Source organism: Scophthalmus maximus, chromosome 4 (genome assembly GCF_022379125.1).
Source record: "Scophthalmus maximus strain ysfricsl-2021 chromosome 4, ASM2237912v1, whole genome shotgun sequence".
Taxonomy (NCBI): Eukaryota; Metazoa; Chordata; class Actinopteri; order Pleuronectiformes; family Scophthalmidae; genus Scophthalmus; species Scophthalmus maximus.
Window position 1 is genome coordinate 13,266,497 of NC_061518.1, and position 20,831 is coordinate 13,287,327.

Here is a 20,831-nt window from a genome sequence, read left to right on the forward strand (position 1 = left end):
TCCTCCTGTCAGACCTGTGAATGGACTGGAATATAAAAAAGTTTATGGCTCAACTTCCCAAATATATATTTAGAAAATAATATCCAAGTGTTCTATGTTGGTAATGAATGGCCCCAAAGCCCCTGATATTATTGGGGCCTGGGTATGGGGCACTCATTATCTCTTCAGTCATTCATATTCAGTCCAAGAAAAAAACACTACAACCTTATCTCAGACCTGCTTCCATTAAATGTTGTTGGAAAGGAAACTAAGCAATCCCAAGAAAAAGCATGAATGGGAATAATTTATATTAATGTTTTCTGACACTTGAGCAGCTATTTTCAAGTCAATTTACAAAGTTTCAGGGGAATTACATGTGAAATCTGTCTTTCTTGTACCACACAGCTTAGATGTGTGATTCACTGCACTGTCAGTGGAGTTTATGTGTCAGGAACTTTAGGCTGTGTGAAATTGAGAGGATTAGAAGTGTATCAATAAGAAGCAACATAAAAACATGATTGTGACACTGAAGTTTTATTTTGATCTTCAAACTAATTGGGGCTCATCACAAATGACGACACAAAAACCAACAATTTATCTTGGTCTTTTATTATTCTTGTAACTTCAAATCAGGTTGAATATCCCTCGTCTATAAGGCATTTTGTTTATATCTATATATCTATAGATATGTATATCTATAGATATACATATTTATATATCACCATATACAATATTTGACTGTAATGTGAAAGGCGACATACATTATTTGGTCATTTATGTAAATAGATGAACAATGAAATCAACACAAATGTGTAACCTCCCATATTCAAAAACCTTTCTTTCCTTTTCTCCCTTGGCTTGTAAGTTTTATGTGATATATAAACATAATGAGCCGCACATTGGAAATTACATTTTTGGGGTTAAGTTAACAATTCCAAATGTTCACTTTGCCTAACTTTTCAGTCCGCACGATACTGCGCATGCGCCACAAAGTAAAGTCTGGGAGTGTGTCTTTGTGTCTCCCTTCAGATTGTTCAGCACTGTGGATCCGTCTCAGACAACAAGAATGGACATTTCCCTCTGCTACATGGACGTCAACACTCGACCCTCATGGAGCAGCCTCTTGCCCTTTTGTTTCGTGTGTTAAAGTTTGGGTGTATCGCCCCTGGTTTGAGGACATCGTGTGGTTAAATGATGGATGACCTGAATTAGAGGTACACCTACACCATTTTTTTTTGCTGATTGAATGGATACCAGTGTCGTCCACACATTTTCCTCCTGTGCCCTGTAGAAAACTGCTTCTGTTCAAATGTTGAGCATCAAGCTACTGATGTCATTCATACCTGCCTCATCATCTATGACCCTATGCTCGTACTCAGACCTTTGCATCGGTCGCCTTTTTGCCTGGTATTGGTGTACCACTAACCTGAATATATCAAATTGCAGCAAGTTCTACTGAAGTGGCACAATTTTTTAACAAAGTGTACTCTTGTCATTTTAAGCCAAAGCATTTAAAGAGCCCTTTCACACTTTTACAAATTAATACTTGTCACAATGGCTTAAGAGCAACTGCTTCAGATGTTTGTTTTGGCCATTATTCAGTTTTTAAAAGGTACCCAAAGAACTATAGCACTCTTGCACAATTTGTGTTCTGTATAAAATGAGGTATGTTTCTCTTCTGTTAGTGCATATAAATGTAACAGTGCAATACCAATTTCAATGATTATATGTTCAACAACCACCTTTGACAAAATACTAATTTTACAGCATTTACCCCACCATCACTTTTACAAGGCATACAAGAAACCACGCCTAGACATTAAACACACAACATCCTTCTGACAAAAATATCAAATTCTGGTAATAATGACTAGGGATAGCACATAAATGCACAGTATAGCTGAAATGATGATGATGATGATGATGATGATGATGATGATAATAATAATAATAATAATAATAATAAACATGTGTGGCTCCACGTGCTTTTCAATCTTACAAACACCAACCAACATAAAATATTCCAAATTAATTCAAAGTGCCCAAAGTGAAGATTCATGATTTTTAAACTTCCACTGGAATGATTCAACAGCATGTTCAGTTGATGGGCCGAGATATAAATGAGGTGAAACTTGGTAAAGACACAAAAAAAGAAAGTAAAGAAAATATATTGCCACAAAGCCGCCCCTTTACCTTCTGGCTTTCAGTTTATGATTATATTATCTATTGAAGCTGCATTAAAGAAGAAAAAAAAGACATAAAAAACCAACTGCTAAGGAGTCAATAAAAGGTGTACATAGTTAACAAAGTTCCTTTACCCTGTCCAAGGGGCGGTTTATTTATTCTTACATAGTCCAACTTAACACATGAGCAGCTTAAGTCATTGTTTTTGTGAAGTTCGACCACGAGGGTCTTAAATAACATAGTGTTAAGTCCTTCAAAGTGTCAAATAGTTGTTATGAGTATACATACACAGACAGTCAAAAGTTGTGACAGAGAAAGTGACTACAGGCCAAGGAAGTGTGCCATTACAAAGTAGACCATTTGAAAAAGACACTGGAGGACATGTCCCTTCAGCAAAAGGCCTGAGATTATTTCTGACGTTTGTGTGGAAAATGCATGGATTGTCTCATTCTGGTCACAATACGCCTGTTTCCTTTTGTCCTATAAAATATGCTGAAGTATATATATGAGACTTCTTAGGACCGATCAAACACAGTGTGAAGTAAAACTCCAGCTTCCTACACAGTCGTTTGCCTGCTGCCTCCATGTAATTGTCCTGACAGTGAATTTGTTCTTACTGAGCAAAATAATGGAGAGGCCCTTCAACTGCGAACGCCTCCAGTGACAACACTCTCCCTCAGTCTGTGGTCGAAGGCTTGAGTCGAGGCTTCCAATTGGAATGTATAGATATAAACGTTTCTCAGGAGGCAGTCCCGTGGTACAGCTACAGCACGAACCACTTGCTAAATCCATGATAAGAATGCATTAGGTAAATATGTACACCATGTGTTTGCACACTCAATGCTGCAGTGAAAGGAAGTTAAAAAAAGGTCAAACCACGGCAGTTCAGTATTCAGAATGTATATCCTCCGGGGCAGCACGACCTGCGGTCGTGATCTTATTTCCCACGAATAACAATAATGAATTTGCGCCTCTCTGAATTTGAAAGAGGGGCTCGAAAAGGTTACTTCTAGATTAACCCCGGGGGACGATATATATTCACAAATATTAATTGGGAGTTTTCCTTGTTTGGAGGAATATTACATTGTGAATCACTGAAGTCTGCGGTCTGCAGTGAAACGTCAACATGTGGAACCAACAAAAGAGGTCATGATAGTGCGCACGCACACACACACACACACAGTACAGATAAAGTACACACACACACACACACACACACACACACACACACACACACACACACACACACACACACACACACACACACACACACACACACACACACACACACACACACACACACACACACACACACACACACACACACACACACACACACACATCTCTTCAGGAAGATGCTAGAAGAGACTGTGAGAAAGAAAAGATCCACCACTCTCTCTAAACTGCTTGTGATTGAATATGAATCTTATCTGCCAAAAGCTTCTTCCGTCTCACACGGAAACATCAGTTTCAGAGTAAATGTATCAGTTAAAATCTGAAAACCTAACTTCACCGTCCCAAACTTAATTTTTTTTTGTGTGAAGTAGAATCACAGCATAAAATACATAAAAAAATGTCCCAAATTTGTATCTTAACTTACACAGCATAAAACGTTTGGTTATTTCCAATCATAAGACTTTTTACATCCGTGACACTCATAGTAAATGAGACGTACACCGCAATGTACACACCACACACGTGAAAACAAATACACGTTCACATTCAAACAGAGCAGAATACAGCACTGCCACTCTCTGTTAAGGCAAATCTGAACAGGGCAAGCTATGATGAGTATCGTGATGAAGCTACAGTATCTGGCGGCTACCTGGCATTAAGTAACGTTCGGTGCAGAGGGTTTTTCAGAGCGGACACAAATAGTGTCACATTGATTTCCAACAGGCAATATTATGAGAAAATCCCTTTATGTTTAAAGAAAAAAAACTTCTCCCAAAAGCTGCGTGTTACACAGAAAACATAAATAAAATTTGATCTTGGCATCGACAGCGAACTTTAAAAAAAAAAAACTACAAACAAACCTGTGGGTTTGTCTTCAAATGTTTTGTAAATATTGATAAGCAAAATAAGCTTAGAAACTGCAAAAATGAAAGATTAGTGAAATGAATGGGGGTTTTTTTTTCTTGGGAAAAGAACAAGGTGAGAAAGCAGAACATTTTGTTTCTTTAGATTATATATTTTGCTATAAAATATACCAACCCAGATAAATTTGACCCCACATCACAAATATAGTGCACTGTGCAACTTGTAACAAAGTTTGGCCGACTCTATGAAAGATAAGGGGTAGTTGTTGTTATAGTGTCCCTCCCTCTGATGTCTAGGTGTAGAGGACAGCAGGCACCAGTGGTTTGAGAACAGCAAATCCTCCGTCAGTCTCGTTGCGTCTCTCCTCAATTGTGTCTTTCCCTCGTTTGTCATCTAGTGGGGCTCCGCGTCGCGTGTCCAGAGAAACAAATGCTGTTCCTTTCCTCACAGATAAGCAAATGCACAAAACATGCATACGCACACGCACACACACGCTGTATGTTACAAAATAACACATTTGTCTTTATCCTTTGATTCTTTCTTGGTTTTGCGCTCCCCGCTAGCGGACTGTTTTCCGGGGCTGGGTGTGGCTCCAGCTGCTGCCGCCGCCGTCCCAGTGACGGCTGCTGCTCCACCTGCTCCTGCACCTCCTCTGTCTGCCTCATCTCCCTCGGCAGGTTCCTGTTGGCCCTGTGGCACAAACAGGGCGATGAGCAAAGGAGCATACACTTATAGATTTCCTTCAAGTCTGTGTGGTTCTGTCTTGAGAATAAAATCTATTCAAAGTCCAATTAAGAATATAACAAGATGCTCCACATTTACTTTCTCATTTTGACCCAGGCGATTTTCCCCCTCTGAAATGTCACATAACCTAAAATTATTTTTAATGCTGATATTCTGAGTTTTTTCTCATTGAATTAGGACTTAATTTTCCTAAAAGTACGACTTTATCTTTGTAATAAGACGACTTTTTTCTTTTAATATCACAACTTTTTCCTCATAATAATATATTTTTTTCCCTTTAAGGGGCAGTAAGCAATTCTAAAGCAATACGTGTTTTGTACCATCAGCGAATATTTCCTCTGTCTGGGTTTTTCAGGCGCAGCCCAGGCTCCGAAAATCGAAACAAAGAAATGGTGCGGACTGCACCGCACAACACTGCGAGCGCAGTTTGTAAAACATCACTCGTCGACACGTGAAGATGCATGCTGGCGGGTGGCACTGCGACTCTGTGGTTTTGGACTAGTGGCTAGTGCGTCGGACTCCCACACTGAGGACCCGGGTTTGCGGCCAGAGCAGTAAATACACAACAACAAAGAGACAAACAAGCTTTCTCCAGAATCGCTTACTGCCCCTTTAACTCCAGAGTTACCGCGAAAATGCTCTGTGGACTGATGAAACTGGGGCTGAATTATTTGTGAAGAACGATGCAGCACGGTGTACGGGGTATAAAGAGAGGAAAAACACATTGAGGGGAAAATTAATTCCCATACTTGTGAAAATAGCCTGCAGGCTAATGTGAAGGTCATTGTCAAGAGAGCTGTTCACGTCAGACATCCTAAGAATGTGTCTGAGCTGAAGCAGTTCTGTAAAGAATACTTCTTCAAACGTGGTGCCAGTCTGATTTGCTGATCAACCAGGAGCAGGACGTCTTTTCACTGAAGAAGAAGTTTTTTGTGAATTACCGGCGTGAGCACACTGCCTTTGTTTATGCTTTTGACCTAGATGAAGCCAAGATCACATTTGCAGAGAAAGATTCTACTGGATTGGATGCATTTCCTTGTTTTTGTATATCTGCAACAAGGACGTGTAATGACCGTCCTGAGTACAAAGCCTGTGGCTTGACCTCGCGGTGAAGAGTGGCAGCATTACAAGAAAGAAGAACACCTCTGTCCCTTTTCATACACTGTTCCTCCTTCAGAGCTCTAACTGTCTGGTTTAGATATCCATCTGTTTCCAAATGGTAGCATCTTCCCTCTGTACTACATTAAATGCCCCACATTTGTTCAAAGTCCTACTTCTCCGCCCCCTCCCACCTGCTTCAATCTCCCTCAGTCCCTCCCACCTCACCTGTGCCTGTGCTGCTGCTGCTGCCGCCGCCGCCGCCTGCTCCTGCTCTTGCTCCTGGTAGTACTGGGAGGCTCGTCGGTCCTCCTCCTCCTGAAGCTTTTTCGCCAGCTCCAGGTCACTGATGCCCTCGGGGAGCTGCTCCCACTGTAGGTCCTGGCTCTGCTGCTCCTGCTGCAGTGACAGCGCCATCAGATAGTCCTGATAACACACAGAACAGGCACAATGAAGGAAACAGACGTGATCAGGAATGAGCACAGTTGCCATGCTCATGCTCACGCATTATATACTGTGTTTGGAGGGTCGGTGGTTAATTTCGCAGCTTTGCCACTCTCCACATGCTGAAGTGTCCTTGGACAAGACTCTGAACACCAAATTGACCCTGACGGCTGTTCAGGCATGGCTGATAGACAAAGCTCCAGATATAGAAGCGCTGTGTGAATGTGTACATCTCAGCTTTACCATTTATTGAACCTACTGTGTCTGTCATCATTCATTTTCAGTTGTTGTATTATCGTCCTTGTACCATAAGTGTACTTCAAGTGGAACAATTAACAAAACTTCCTTTCTGCTGGAGCTCTCCATCGTATTATACTCAGTATGTTCTACTCCGAAGACCAAATTTCCCCGCTGGGAATTACAAGTTTACTGCAATCTAACTGAATATATTATGATTGCATAAACTGCCTGAATAGATTTTTTCTCACCAAGCCTATCTTAGATAAGGAGGGCTGGGCCTAAGTAAGCACAGAGGATAAAAAATAGTAGCCCCCATGGTCAGGTCCAGTCTGTGTATGTGTGTGTGTGTGTGTGTGTGTGAAGCCAGACAGTTTGTCTTTGGACCACTCTAGCCAACAAACAGCAGCGAGACATAAGCACAATGCATTGGCCAGTGTGGTACAGTGAAGCATGGTTGTGAACCGAGGGCGGCACCATGCAACTCTGTGTGATTTTATTGCTGACGTATGTGTGTGTCTCAAAGATAAGGAGCCATAACACATCTGTTATTTAGGAACTTTCCCTTAATTTTTTTTTAGCTTAGGGAGGCGTACAATTGACCCTTTTCCTTTCCTTTTCCCCAGTGTTTAAAACAAGATGCTTGAGTAAAGTACATGTGCCAATACTGGTCCTGCATCTGTCTTGGTGCACTGATGGCGTGAAAAGCACATCAAAAAGAAGCACATCAAGATGTGGTGGTCAATAATTGCTGGTACTGCTCGTCTTGCCTGCATCAGTACTCAGACCTGGTCTATCTGATCTTGCTGGCCGCGGTACACCGTCTCTGGATCAGAGGGAGGCCGCAACCGGAACTCCGAGTCGCAGAAGTTGCCGTCTCCATCGACGTTGTGCAGACTCTCCCAGACGACCTTCTCCTCCGTCAGGAAGCCTTGGTCTGTAACCAGGAGGTACAGCTGGCCCTGGGAAACCACAGGCATCACATACACATATCTTATTAGTATGACACTACATACAGACAGTTAATACACACCCATACAACCTACATATGCTTGTTTATCATGTGTGACTTTATGTATGTGCTCATGTACTGTAAAAGTCTGCAGATGAGTGACTACAAGAGAAGCTAGGCTGTCATGATGCCTCGTCTGAGGTCATAGGTAACACACACAGCTTTGCTTATATTGGCAATGACGGTGTACGATTCCAAATGAAAGTTTGCAGCCTCCACTTCCCTTCCTGTGGTCAACAGGAAAGGTCTGTCCAAGCTGCAGTGATATGGTGAGCCGGCTGTGGGCAGGCGGCTGCTGGATGCAGACGTCTATGCACTGAGTGGGAATGGTCCAAGTGATTGATCCAATATTGTATAATTATGTACTGTACCAGTTATCACATAGATAAGTAGCTTGAATCAGTTTCATGATTAAGAGCATGCTATTTAGGGCTGCAACTTACGATTATTTTCATCATCAATTAATCTGTGGATTATTTTCTCGATGAATAGATTAGTTGTTTGGTAACACTTGAACTAGGTGGAATTTTTCTACTGCAAATAACGATTCAAAATATTGAAACAATAAAATATCACTCCAATTGTTATGAACATTGGAAACATTCCTTACTGAAAAGCCCACAGAGAAGCATCTAATTATAACCACTTAATGATGTTTAGCTCACAGATAAAACATGAAGCAATCTGTTTAAGATTGCAAATGTAGTTTTAATATTTCTCCTGAGCATATGGAAATAAACAGAAATACAGTTTCATCTGCTGCTAATATGTGTAATGTTGAAAAAAACAAAAAACAACTCTCATAAAAAGGTAAAGTACTCCCTGGCCCTAGTCAGCGACTGACGATAAGGTTGCAGTTTCTACGGTGAACATGAATCTTAATCTAACTAATACAAAACCATGCCAACAGGAACAGTGACGTAGTTGTTGTTAGCACCCTTTGGTGTTTACCTTGTATTTGATCATGGTGCTGAAGTGGTTATTCCTGAAAAAGACGCAGAGCTCTCCCTCCTGTACGGTGGACGTGAGCTCACATAAGCCGTGGTACGTCAGCTGAGTGGCTGTGCTGCTCAGAAACTGCTCTGCGACGATGCCTAGGATCCGGGAGGAAAAGTACAGGAAAAAGAAGCAGGAGAAACGGAATTTGTGATTGGAAAGCAAATGCAAAAACTTGGACCCATGACGAGTCATACTTCAATAGTTGATGGTGTCTTTGTTGAAGGGTTTTAGTGCCTGCATGCTAAAGATTTAAAACTGACGTGAAAATGGGTGATATACTCTGTCTATATTGACTGTGATGCTTTTGATTTGATAAGGGTCCCATGTCACTTGCCTGTTCAGTTCAGTCATGTAGTTCTGAAGGTAATCAATTTTAGCTAAGGAAACTTTGTTTCTTGTATATTACCAAATTTTTCATCAAGCAATCTCTCCCAACTATCATCGACTAAGGCCTTGATGTGTTGACTTGGCAGCGACGCAGCTGACAACTACTGAGGAAACTCAGTGTTGAATGAGCAAATATTTACTTGAGAAGTAAGTGACAGCTGTGAGCTGTGGAAGTAGGTCATGTGACGAGTTCCCACGTGTGCGCTGTGCTGGTTTTATTTGAACTTGGTCTGTGGTTTTGTGCAGGATGGGCTTGCACTGGACAGTCCAATAAACATGTCTTATGTAAGGAACGTGCCACTGATTTAATGTTACGCTGCACACGGCTGCTCATCCGCAAAGCTGAACATGTGCCACTACATATTAAACAAAAAAGATGATAGGTGACTTCAACAAAATGCAATCAATGCAATCAGGGTTTCAATCATCTTTCCCCAAAAGGGATCACTTTCTTTTTCTGCTTCTCCAGGGACGCAAAGGAGGAGACGAGGGGGAGACAGGCGGAGGAGTCAGGCAGGTCACAGAGAGTAGAGGGAGTGAGGAGAAACCCACCTTCACCTGCCAGCTCGCTGTTGTCTGAATGTTTGCAGGATATTATCTTCTCCACCAGCTGGTTGTAGCTGCAGTTGCCCACTGCTTTGACAATGTCATGCATCTGCAAACAAAGATAAAAACTGTGGGAGAGAACATTCACCTAGCTTTGGCGCTGTTTCACAGAAAAACACCAATTCCATGTCAGAACATAAGATCTCACGTTAACTCAGCTCAGTTTATTTGTATTAAGTTAGAAAGAAGAACACAAACCAGACCAGAGCTATTAGGTAAAGATGTAACTTTTTACCCTAACCCTGGAACAAATGATCAGATATGAAAGCAACCACCAGCAATGAATTGTCAGGAAGAATATTTCATCAGTGTTCTATGTGGATTTGAAAAGAGATGTGTTGAGGACACACAGCAGGACAGTCAAACTCGTTGGTTTTCAGGGAGGTTAAGAGAAAGAGATGTGATGATTTTAAGGTCCATCTCACCTGGGGGTCGACCAGCCAGCCGTGGTAAAGGGGAATGTCCAGCAGATCAAACACAATGCATTCTGGGGTGTACTCGAAGACTCGCACCCCTGTGAATTTCACATTCACATCCAGACCTGTCTGCAGCTTGTGCAACACGGCCATGGCATCACTCATGTTCTAGGAAACAAGGAGGGGGGGGAGACAGTTAAAAACTGTGTGATAACAATGCAGAAGAGAGATTAAACAATGTGATCTTGATTCAAACTTAAGTAAACATTATATGGAACCACAGAATCCTGCTGCTCTCATGTGCTGTAAACTGCCTCCATCGGTTACATTATTCCTGGTTTGCCTGCTCCGTCAGCACAACTGGAGCTATCAATGATTGATTTTTCTAACTTTACAAGAAACCATTAGCTGCCATTTATGCCTGCACAATAAAAAGAAAACCTGCTTTACATATACTTCATTGTGACTAAGTTGAACTGTTTTCATATTCACTGCTCTTGTTGGGTTTGGCCTCATCCATCAATCAAACGTACAACCACAGGAAGTAATGGAGGTCTCTGCCAGGAAAGCATGAGATATTCAATTTTCTGTGCAAGCTCTCAGACTCATCATCGTCATGAGACGTGACATTTCCCTCGAACAATATTAACAATGAGTGGACAGAATAACAGGAACACAACACACCATAAAGCGATCCAGTAGCTCTTCAGCTCACAGCTTATGTTTGATGTTTGTATGCTACATGGTCAGTGACCTAACTGTTGGCACATCAATGTTAAAACTTTGTCACGTCAGACAGATGATTCTGTTTCCATTTCAATTCTGTAGTCTGTTAACTTCAACTGTATTCTAATTAAAATTGTTCCCGCATTTAATAGTCTGTCAAGGCTTCTAACATTAAGTTAGTTATTCATTCCACATTGAAAAAAACCCACTGCAGATTTCCTCCTATATCTTAGATCTCATCATGTCCTGCGAAGGCCATAAAAAGAAGAGAAGGTAAAATTCATGGGGATCACACATTTAATTCACTCTTTTAGTTTTGTTAAATATCAATTTTAAATTACTTTAACTCTGTTAATGTCTAGATGACCAGATGATGGGATTGGGTTAGAAACAATGTACCATGTGAATGTACCAGTGCAATGTAGTCTAATCTAGGTTCCTGATGTATGTAGCTTTATTGTAGTTGAGTAACATTACACGTAACAAAGACTGGAGATAAAAAGACGCCTGGAGCTGGTATCTAGATACATTTACAGAGTCAAGCACAGAATTCTCTCAAATACAGTACACAAAAAAATAGGGAAAACTCTTCACATACACATCACATCATAAGTATGCCACGTGTACGCACACCTGAGATCTTGCCACACACCTGAGAACCCAACGATACAGACTCATACAGGCCTTCATGCCTCAGAGCTATGTTTCCCATCTGGCTCCGAACCTCTGCTGCCATTTAACTCGGAGCGCAATGTTAAACCTTGCAGCTGAGACCCACAACTCTATTGTGTGCGGTTGTAAGCGATTTCCATTTGATTTCATCTCTCTCACAATACACTTTAGAGACGAATGCTGGAGAGTGGAGACACAAGGACAATTGCCCCAGAGCAAAACCAAACACCAGAACAATGGAGCCAAGACTACAAACTGCAGATTTAGTTGCAGTTTCCCATCTGAAATAAATCCTGACCATAACTTCCAGTGATGTTGTATTACAATAATGTCATCATATTGCAATCATTTGCAAACAAATTTTGATTCGTATCATATTGATATCAACACAGCAAACAAGTTCTTATTAATACTGTGACACTTATTTCAGCGATTGTATATTGCTTAGCTTGCTTTGACACACTATTGTTGAATGGTTCAAAAAAGCATCAAGATCATTAGCGTTCATCTTTCGCCTTCCATGGTACATTTCAAGCCTTGTGTATGTACACATTAGGAAATGTTATAACTTAAATTCCTAAGAAGATTCGGACTGTTTTTTTTTTTTTTTTTTTTTTTTTTAAATCGTCTCTCACGTCCAGTAATGGATGTAATGACTCAAATATTGCACAGCCCATAATTCAAATAACAGATCTGCAGTGTGAGGACTCTATACATCCCACAAGCAGCGAGTCCTTCCAACTTTAGCACGAAGCTGAGGTGAAAAGACTTTCTGAGTGTGTGGATTAGGACGTTCATGAGCGGCAGTGATGTCAGGATTAACGGGGCTGTGTAATGGACCACGTCTCTTTCCACTTGAGGGCAGAGGGCGCCAGCAGCAGATGAGCCGCGCTCCGAGGTCAGATGATTAGCACTGCACCACTCGCTTTCATCTGCGCTTGTGTTGGATGCATTTTCACATTGTGACACACGGGCACAGTACTTTTGCTGAGGCTTTACTGTGCTTTCACTCTCACTCTTCAGTCAGTGGGAAGTTCTCGATGCTTTTCAACCAAAATGTACAAATTAACTGGTGGTTCGCAGCATATGGTATGAGTGGAGGTTATGTAAAAGAAAGATTTGAGTCACGAGCTGCTTTTATTTTTGTTTGTGAACAATTTTCTATTAGTTCATGCTGACAAAAAGAAAAGAACTTGTAGGTCAATTGATTCTTTGCATACCCATGCATATGTCATGTAACCTACAAAGCAAGTAGTATGCAAAACAGAATATAAATATCCATATACATCTTACATGTCCAGTTATGTACCGCATAATGTATATACTGTAGCCACCAGAGACATACATCCGCACATATGTGCTCAGAAACAAAAATCTTTACGTGCGCTCGCCATCGTGCATGTGGCACAAGCTGCTTTCCTCATGTTGGATTCTCAGTTTAAAACCACAACATTTCTTCCGATTGAGCAACAGTATTATTATTTTAGAAATATATATTATTTACATAGGTTAATACTGCAATAAAAATGTTGAATGAAAATCATATTCGGGTTTTGGTTTATATTTGTATGTATATACAAAGCAGATCAATGAACCTAAAAAAAAATATAGTAAACTATTACATAAGGCCACTGCCCATCAGGGGGAGCTGTAAATAATGAAGAGTTTAAAACAAGACTGTAATGTCCCACAATGTGGGTCACTCATGAAACACATCAGGTGCTTCTGCTGCTGCTCCACATTTTCATTAGATGCATCATTAAGATAATTTCATGTTTGCCGTGTTCGTCAGACCGTATCTAAATACATAAAGAAGACAATACAATACAATCAAGCGAACGGTCATTATAAGCTTAATAAAAACATGTTAATGGATTTCATTCAATTGCACAAGTGCATCTAACACACTGATAAGCCTGTGTATAGCTTAATCTCTGATCTTGAGATGTGTATCCAGAAGGCCTTTAAATTTGATCAACAGAAACAATTTGCATTCACTCCCCATCCATCAGGCTGGGGGTTGAGGGCAAATCCAAGAACGTAAAGTGTTTGCTTTTTGAAACCCACACTGGGATTTCATCTGCTTTACTCAGCACAAAAGAAGTGATTACAAAACATTTGCGAACAACGCCCATTACTGCGAATGACATCAAATTAAAAACAAGAGGCTTCTTGAACACGTTTCCTCAAATGGCTGAACAGTCATCATGGATGAATTGCCTTGTGAGAGTGCTGCGGAGCTGGGTCCGCTGAGACAAACGCAGAGCGAAGCTACCCTCACTTCCACAGCTCCACTGAGTAAATATTTAACAATAGCTAAAGAGCAGCCGTGCAACTGCTATTTTAATCCTCATACACTCCTGTGACAGATGATGGGTTTTTTTTTAAAGCTGAATTTATATATAGAACTACTTCTTTTATGAACTCCTACCACTCTATTCAATGTCTGAGCTGCGTCGGTTGTGTTTTAGAGCAATAAGCGTTAACGACACATTTATTTGAGATGTGTAGAGGAGGAAGCATTTTGCTTGTTGTTGTGCACACAAACACACATCTCACAGACTTTTCTCTCAGATCCCGGCCTCCAGCATCTCAGGGCCCGGCCCACTGTAGGCTCCACACACTGTGTCGACCACGGCACATGACATGAGGACACCCACATACAAAACAGCTCCATGGCCACTGTCTAGGATTAGACCGCCATAATAACTATGCAACACAAACTTTCACCACTCCCTTACTTCAACTCTGCTGGCCAAGCACACCACTGACTTATTTAAGAGGTTGCATTTCAGTCCAACTTAAATTTAGAAATAGCCATTCTGTGAGCGTTTATGTAGAGGCCGAATATTCTGTTTGTTTTTTTCCTCCTCTCTAAATGAGGGACAAGTGTGGCTTGAAATCATTCACAGATGTGCTGGTGCTCTGCCACGCAAGAGGAGGAGAGGCGGGGCCCCTCCCACTCCATCGGCAGGCGGTGGAGATGGGAGGAAGCAGGCGAGTTGGAGCTTGGAACTCCATCTCCAAGTGTCTCTCATGGCAAGAGGCGCATGCACAAACACACACATACGTGCACACACACAAAGCCTCGGTAATAGCTGGGAGCGGAATCCAGCCATGCATCTCTAAGCGTTCACCGCCATGTGAAACAGCATAATCTGACACTCCTGACCCCTGTTGTTCCCTGGACCTCGCAAGACACATCTTATGTAACCTATGGAGCAGAGTGGGGAAAGAAATAAAAAAAACACCTAAGCTGCAATTTCATGCGGTTAGCAATCAACCTGCTGCTTATTTCCATATTAAGGAACATCTGCTGACCTTCTCTGCAACATCTATGCAAATGTACAAACCTGCTCTAGGATGTGGCTAAAATGAACGTGTGTGTGTGGCACATCAGAAAAGTGTTTTTTTTATAAATAAGTCATTGACGGTCATGCTGATACTGTTTAAGTTTGTCATTTAGCGAACGCGAGTGCTTAAACGTTAAACTTGCATAGATGAGGTCGCGACAGAGAGAGGGACAAAGTGAGAGGAGACAAAGAGAGAGTTCATTTGTCCTCGAAGCACCATAAATAGTCAGCAGCTTACAACTGCACACACGTGAGCAGAAACACATGTCTGTTTAACAGTATTCCAGTATTTTGCATCAACTGGACTGGTCTTACCTGCTCATAGTTGAGCCGCTGAGCCTCTGTTATCTCCTTAGGCTTGGTTTCCAGAATGTAGTCTCCTACAGAGGGACAGAAAGAGAGAGACATGTTGGGTTACTGTATATTGTATTGGCAACGCAAAACAATCACTACCTTGATAGACACTGGCCCCTGGTTATGACTGTGGATTCCTGGCTTAAGCATTTGCAGAGAATATCCACCGGAGCCTTTAAGAAAATGCTGTGCCAAATAGCATCATCTGAGTCCCTGTCCACTGTGGTGTCACCTGAGATCTGTGAGGACCCGGCTCTGTAGCAGAGAGCAGCCTGGCAGATGTCTGGCTCCAGCTCAGTTTTTTTGGGCCTGACCAGCACAACAAATGTGCCGCAAAGTTTTAAAGAATTCCACAGACACACACACACACACACACACACACACACACACACACACACACACACACACACACACACACACACACACACACACACACACACACACACACACACACACACACACACACACACACACACACACACACACACACACACACACACACACACACACACTCTGAAGGGCAAGAAAAGCCCCGCAGATTCAGTCAACTCATTACTTTTGAAACTCTGGTGTAAATATTTGTCAGAATGTTTCACAGAGAATCATTTATGTGTTAGGAACTTGCAAGAGCATCAGGCAGCACTGTCAACACAGACCCTCCCTGAATATTACTCAGAGGATTTCCATCAGCTTCCTGTCATCGACAGCTACATTGAGTAAAAACATCTAGACATGGAGAGAGAAACTCGCTGTCATGTTGGTTTTACGCGAGCAGATGGAATGAGAGCATATATCCAGAAAAAGTAAACTTTAGTTCACTTAAGTCAGTCTTAAAAAAAAAAAAATACTGTAATGATGACCTAAAAAGGCATGAAGATTTCTTCATGTGCATTATGTGAGATAAAACTGTCCCATCAAGGGCTGAAGCCAACGATTTCTTTCATTATCGATTATTTTCTCTGTTAATCAATAAGTTGTTCCCAAAAACCCAAGATGATATTTTGTTTTGTCCACAGACAAAAGATATTCATTTTACTGTTATAGAGGAGCAGAGAATCCAGAAAATAGTCACATTTAAGAAGCTGAAATCAGAGAACTGCTTTTCATAAAATCTACTTAAACCTATTAATCGGTTATCAAAATAGTTTAGCAGTTGATAACTTATGGATTAATGGTTGCATCTCTGGTCTGAACCTTAACTTACGAATATGGTTAATATTATGATGAGCAAGTGCAGACCTGCTCTCTTTCTATTTCACAGTTCAGGATTTTGTAATGCAAAAATACACTTTATTATTTGGACCAAGAGACTAGCTGCAGCTTTAAAAAAAAAAAAAAAAAAACCCTCTCATGAGTTAATTGTTATGCTTTCAGCCATTGATGAAGGTTATAGTGCAAGTCAAGATGTTTTCCAACAGGGGGCCAGACAGCTGAGCGGTTTTACTACAGTATGTCCACAACAGGGAAAACCCCTCAGTGGTCTGTTCTCCACTCAACTGTGAACTCCCTCATCTCTGTCCGTCCCTACATGCGCCTGGATCATGATCATGCAGCGCTGCGCATTTCTCTCAGCAGCAGAGTGGATGGCCACCGCCCACTTTAAACACCACATCTGAAATTCATCACCCTTGTTCACCCTCGGATGTTTGTGTGTCTATGTGTTATGACAAACAGTGCTGAGTTTATAAGTCACCCAGCAGCCCCTGAACTTTACACACAATTGTGTTCTGTGAGTGAATTTGTACTCCTGAATACCCCTCGAAAATTTGGGAGAAATTAAATACGCAAACTTTCACAGGAAGGGAAGATCTACAATAAAGAATAATAATAATAATACATTGGATTCATATAGCGCCTTTCAAGGTACCCAATGCTCCTTAAAAGAGTTTGGAAAATAGAATAAGAAGAAAGACGAGTTCACGTATAATATGTAACATTTAAGTCTAATAATCCCTGCGATACTGAAGATAGACACTGACAGAAGACACCAGTGAGGAGCGACCCTCGCTCTGCAGAGCCCCCGCTGTAATCAGACACTCTGCTTTGATATTGTAGAGTAATCTTAGTTATGAAGGGCAGGAGACTGCCAGAGAGAAGAGATAGCTCCTGTTTCCTTTGCGGCAGCAGAGGGTTGGTTCATGGGGGGTTTCCCCCTTGCTCCGGTCTCTTCCTCTGTTGACTCTGGAGTAAATATATCTGACCTTACGTATGCACTCATTCGAGGGGATGAGAAACACGAGCATGTTTACTAGGTTGCTGAGGCTCAGTGCCAGTGGATTTTTTGAGGCGGTGTGTTTACAAGTGCGGACACAAATTTTGGTTATTATTGTAAAAGTCAAGCCAGGGCCAGATTTAGTGAGGTGACATGCTTAAGTAAAATCATTCCCATTTACCATGTGTTATCCGTTTACTTGTGTGTAAGGGGTTTAATGGCGGCAGTCACTCACCAAGATACTCCATCAGTTGCTCCGCAGTTATAATTTCCATCATTGGCGGCATCTTGACCTGCACCAGAGACACGTGGACCCCCGTCATTTATTTATGTGTTGCCCATTTACACACACACAGACGCAGCAACACATTGTTAATCAAAAACAGGACACAACAATGTACTGGTACTGGTGCTCCGGTGGGTAAAACACCTCACATCCCTCTCCGGCGTTCAACATGTATTGGCATGTTGGAGTAAATCCATATCTAATGCAGACATTGGGAAATCATATATGAACGTGTCTAGACAGAAATGATTTTTTTGGGGACAGGAAGTGCTGAGGGAGAGTCAGGCACTAGGGCTTTTACAGTAGATCTGGTGTTAGATGTGCATGTGAATCATTTGAAAATGTAAATGTATTACAACAAATATTCTCTTCAGTAACATAACAGCACTGCCGGTATAGAGCTCAGAGAGACCTTATCAAATATGTCTATTTGTGCTGAATTACTATCCAGTTCCTATTGATCTCTGCTCGTCTCGGAGCCGTTACCTTCCATGCCAGCAGAAGGACATTCATGATTGCCAGTAATGGACAGGGGCCGTTCTCGTTCTGGGTGATGATCGGCGTGTTCTCCTCCCTCCACTTGATCCACTTGATGTGGTATATGGACTGGCCGGCGGCCCGGTCCTTGGCGCACAGGGTCTTTGTCCCCTCGGCCCCGTACTCGCCCTGCAGGGCCAGGGCCAGCCCTCGGTCCTCCAGCCCCTCGCTGTTCAGGTCGGAGCTGGGGCAGGAGTTGAGGTTGGAGAAGGACTCGAGTGAATCGATGCTCCGGGACTCTCCGCCGAGGCTGGGCTCGCGGTCACTCCCACTCGCCAGTCCCTCCGACAAGGTGCGATCGCCGGACAGCCCCGACTTGACGTCCGCTGCCATCGCGTTGACCGGACACAGATGAGTGGGCTTGGCAAGTTTCATCGGTTCACTTTCTCCGCCAGCCGAGTCCTCGCCCGCCGAGTCCGCGCGCGCCTTCGCGGGAGGTGAGGACGGGCCGTCGTTCTTGTTGTTTACTAACTTTGAGGCACCACCCTCTCTGTCTTCTGCGGCCAGCACCGAGTCATGCCCCATCCCGTTACTGGTCTGATCCCCGGACCCCGACACCTCGGTGTCCGCCTTCGTACCCTCCTGCGCGGAGGGGACTTCGACCGGCTGCGGCACGTCAGACTTCCCGGCGCTAGACGTGACATTCACGGCACCGGGAGCGCAAACATTTGTGGTGCTGTCATTACAACTAACGTTGCCCAAAGTGCCGAGAGGAGCCTCACTGTTCTTGCATTTCTCGGCTGCTCCTTTCACGCCGCCGACAACCGTGACGTCGCCCATCTTTGCCGCAATCGTGGCGCACACGGAGCTCCCGTCGGCGTCTCGATGCAGGTTTGCATTTTTCTCCATCTCGACGTGCGGACTGTCGACAGATTTTTAGCTAAATTGCAGCAGCAGCACCTTCGGTCCCAAAGACGCCATGACAACTCTGCGAGTGACGTCATCGGCGTGAATCTCTTTCAGGCCGAGCAGGAGGGCGGTGGAGAGGCCGGGCGGTGCTGCGTTCAAGGGCGCTCGTATCCCGTATAATGTTTCAACCCTTTTGATGTATAAGCACACAAACTGTATTTCTTCAAGTGTAATTCAGTGACTTGAATGAGTTGACTACATGTCAGTGGGCACATTTTTTAGATAGTAATCATTGATACTTCATTGATTGACAAAGCCAAATATATCTGAGCATATATATCAAATATATATGAAATAATATCAAATAAAATTAATAATCTCATGAAACGATTCGAGTGAGTGGATACGAGCTTTTTAACGTGTCAAAAATATGTGCACAGACTCGAACCTTTGTAGTGTGTAGCTCGCTGCATTTTCGAGTGCCCCTTTTTACGAGGACTCCTGAACGTAGAATGAAAAGAACCAGCCGTGGTCGTGCACGCGCATGTGTGAGCGCAGTTCTCGCGTAGCCAGGCCTCCCGAGTTCCCACTACGTTATGGATGAACGAGACTTAGGAAATGATGAGGCAGTCATTGGCTATTTCAAATTTTAGTTTAACCTTTCGAATCACTGAAATTTTCTAATTTTTCTAAATTTTGAGGGTTGAAATTCTCCAGAAGTCCACTACACAAACACATTTTACTCCTGTACAAATGGAAAATATGCTTATTTTGACAAGGCGGATCACATGCAGTAACTTTGTAGAGACACTAGGTGGCAGCCATTTCTCGACTGGGCAGAAGAGGAGCATCACATCTCAGTGATGGACTGCTTAAAAACATTCTTCCAACATCATTTTGTTTTTGAGTGGGACAGTAACACGTTTGTTTAATTTTATGTCAATATTAGAACAGAGTTCATTTGGGTTAATCCTGGCTTGCTCAATGTAGAGGAAATAGAGATGTTTAGGATATTTGTTGAACTGTGCAGTTTGACATAAAGACTCCTACTGCCCCAATCAAAAATAAAATTTCACTCCACTTTGTGACCTCAATGATTGTGATTTTCAAACATATCTGGTACCTTTAAATGTTTGGTTTTTTTAATCTAACTTGCTTCAGTACAGGGAAATATGCCATCAATGCATCAGTCCAAACTTTGACCTAGTCAGCCCCTGGGACAAAGAGCGCCGGGTAAAACCACAACAGACCCATGTGGTTGAGTGGACTGTAACCAGATGTTAAGATCAAACTGCATATCTAAACATAATTAAGTTCACTGCATTGCAGTGAGTCAGCACTATAAATTTCTGGTAATTTGTAAGAAGAGTCTAATGACATTTGATTGTTTTTCTTTGATGTGCGGATGTCGTAGTTTCGAAAAAGAGAGACAGATAATTAACACTTTTGTTTTTATTCAAAGTCAATGTGGATGAATCGTAGACATGACGTAACATTGTGGTTGACAAAGGAAACCAAACCAGGAAATCCGTCTGAATACAAGGGTGAAGGTTGTTTTTTTTCCACTGCTGACAGCAGGGTGTCATCATGCTTTACCTCAGACAGAAAGTTCCAATCTGTTGTAATGATGCAACTGTGAAAAAAAACAGAACTACTTCATATATGTTGATTCATACAGGTTGGTCCAGTGAGTATC

General features: G+C 42.3%; 1 protein-coding gene across 2 annotated transcripts; it reads right to left on the minus strand.

Moving 5' to 3' along the window:
- Window positions 1–499: 499 nt before the first annotated feature.
- mindy2 (MINDY lysine 48 deubiquitinase 2) lies at window positions 500–19,258 on the minus strand. Of its 2 annotated transcripts, none has more exons than XM_035629472.2 (9): window positions 18,236–19,258; window positions 17,699–17,756; window positions 15,213–15,277; window positions 10,156–10,314; window positions 9,677–9,779; window positions 8,690–8,832; window positions 7,515–7,688; window positions 6,274–6,471; window positions 500–4,884 (listed from the first exon to the last, which is right to left on the minus strand). In XM_035629472.2, exons 1-9 carry the CDS (start codon window positions 19,133–19,135, stop codon window positions 4,705–4,707), a joined length of 1,980 nt encoding a protein of 659 aa, XP_035485365.1. In that variant the 5' UTR covers window positions 19,136–19,258; the 3' UTR covers window positions 500–4,704. The 2 variants fall into 2 exon arrangements, with proteins under 2 accessions (XP_035485365.1, XP_035485363.1); XM_035629470.2 differs by having other exon boundaries at window positions 500–4,893; window positions 18,236–19,256.
- Between the last annotated feature and the right edge of the window lie 1,573 nt (window positions 19,259–20,831).

Excerpts from the sequence above, each read along its gene's own strand:
- mindy2 (XM_035629470.2), bottom strand. The coding sequence starts at position 19,135 with ATGGAGAAAAATGCAAACCTGCATCGAGACGCCGACGGGAGCTCCGTG. Across the intron at positions 17,757-18,235 it reads TCCTTCTGCTGGCATGGAAG|GTCAAGATGCCGCCAATGAT; the intron begins GTAACGGCTCCG and ends TCTCTGGTGCAG. Across the intron at positions 7,689-8,689 it reads GCACCATGATCAAATACAAG|GGCCAGCTGTACCTCCTGGT; the intron begins GTAAACACCAAA and ends GTGGTTTCCCAG.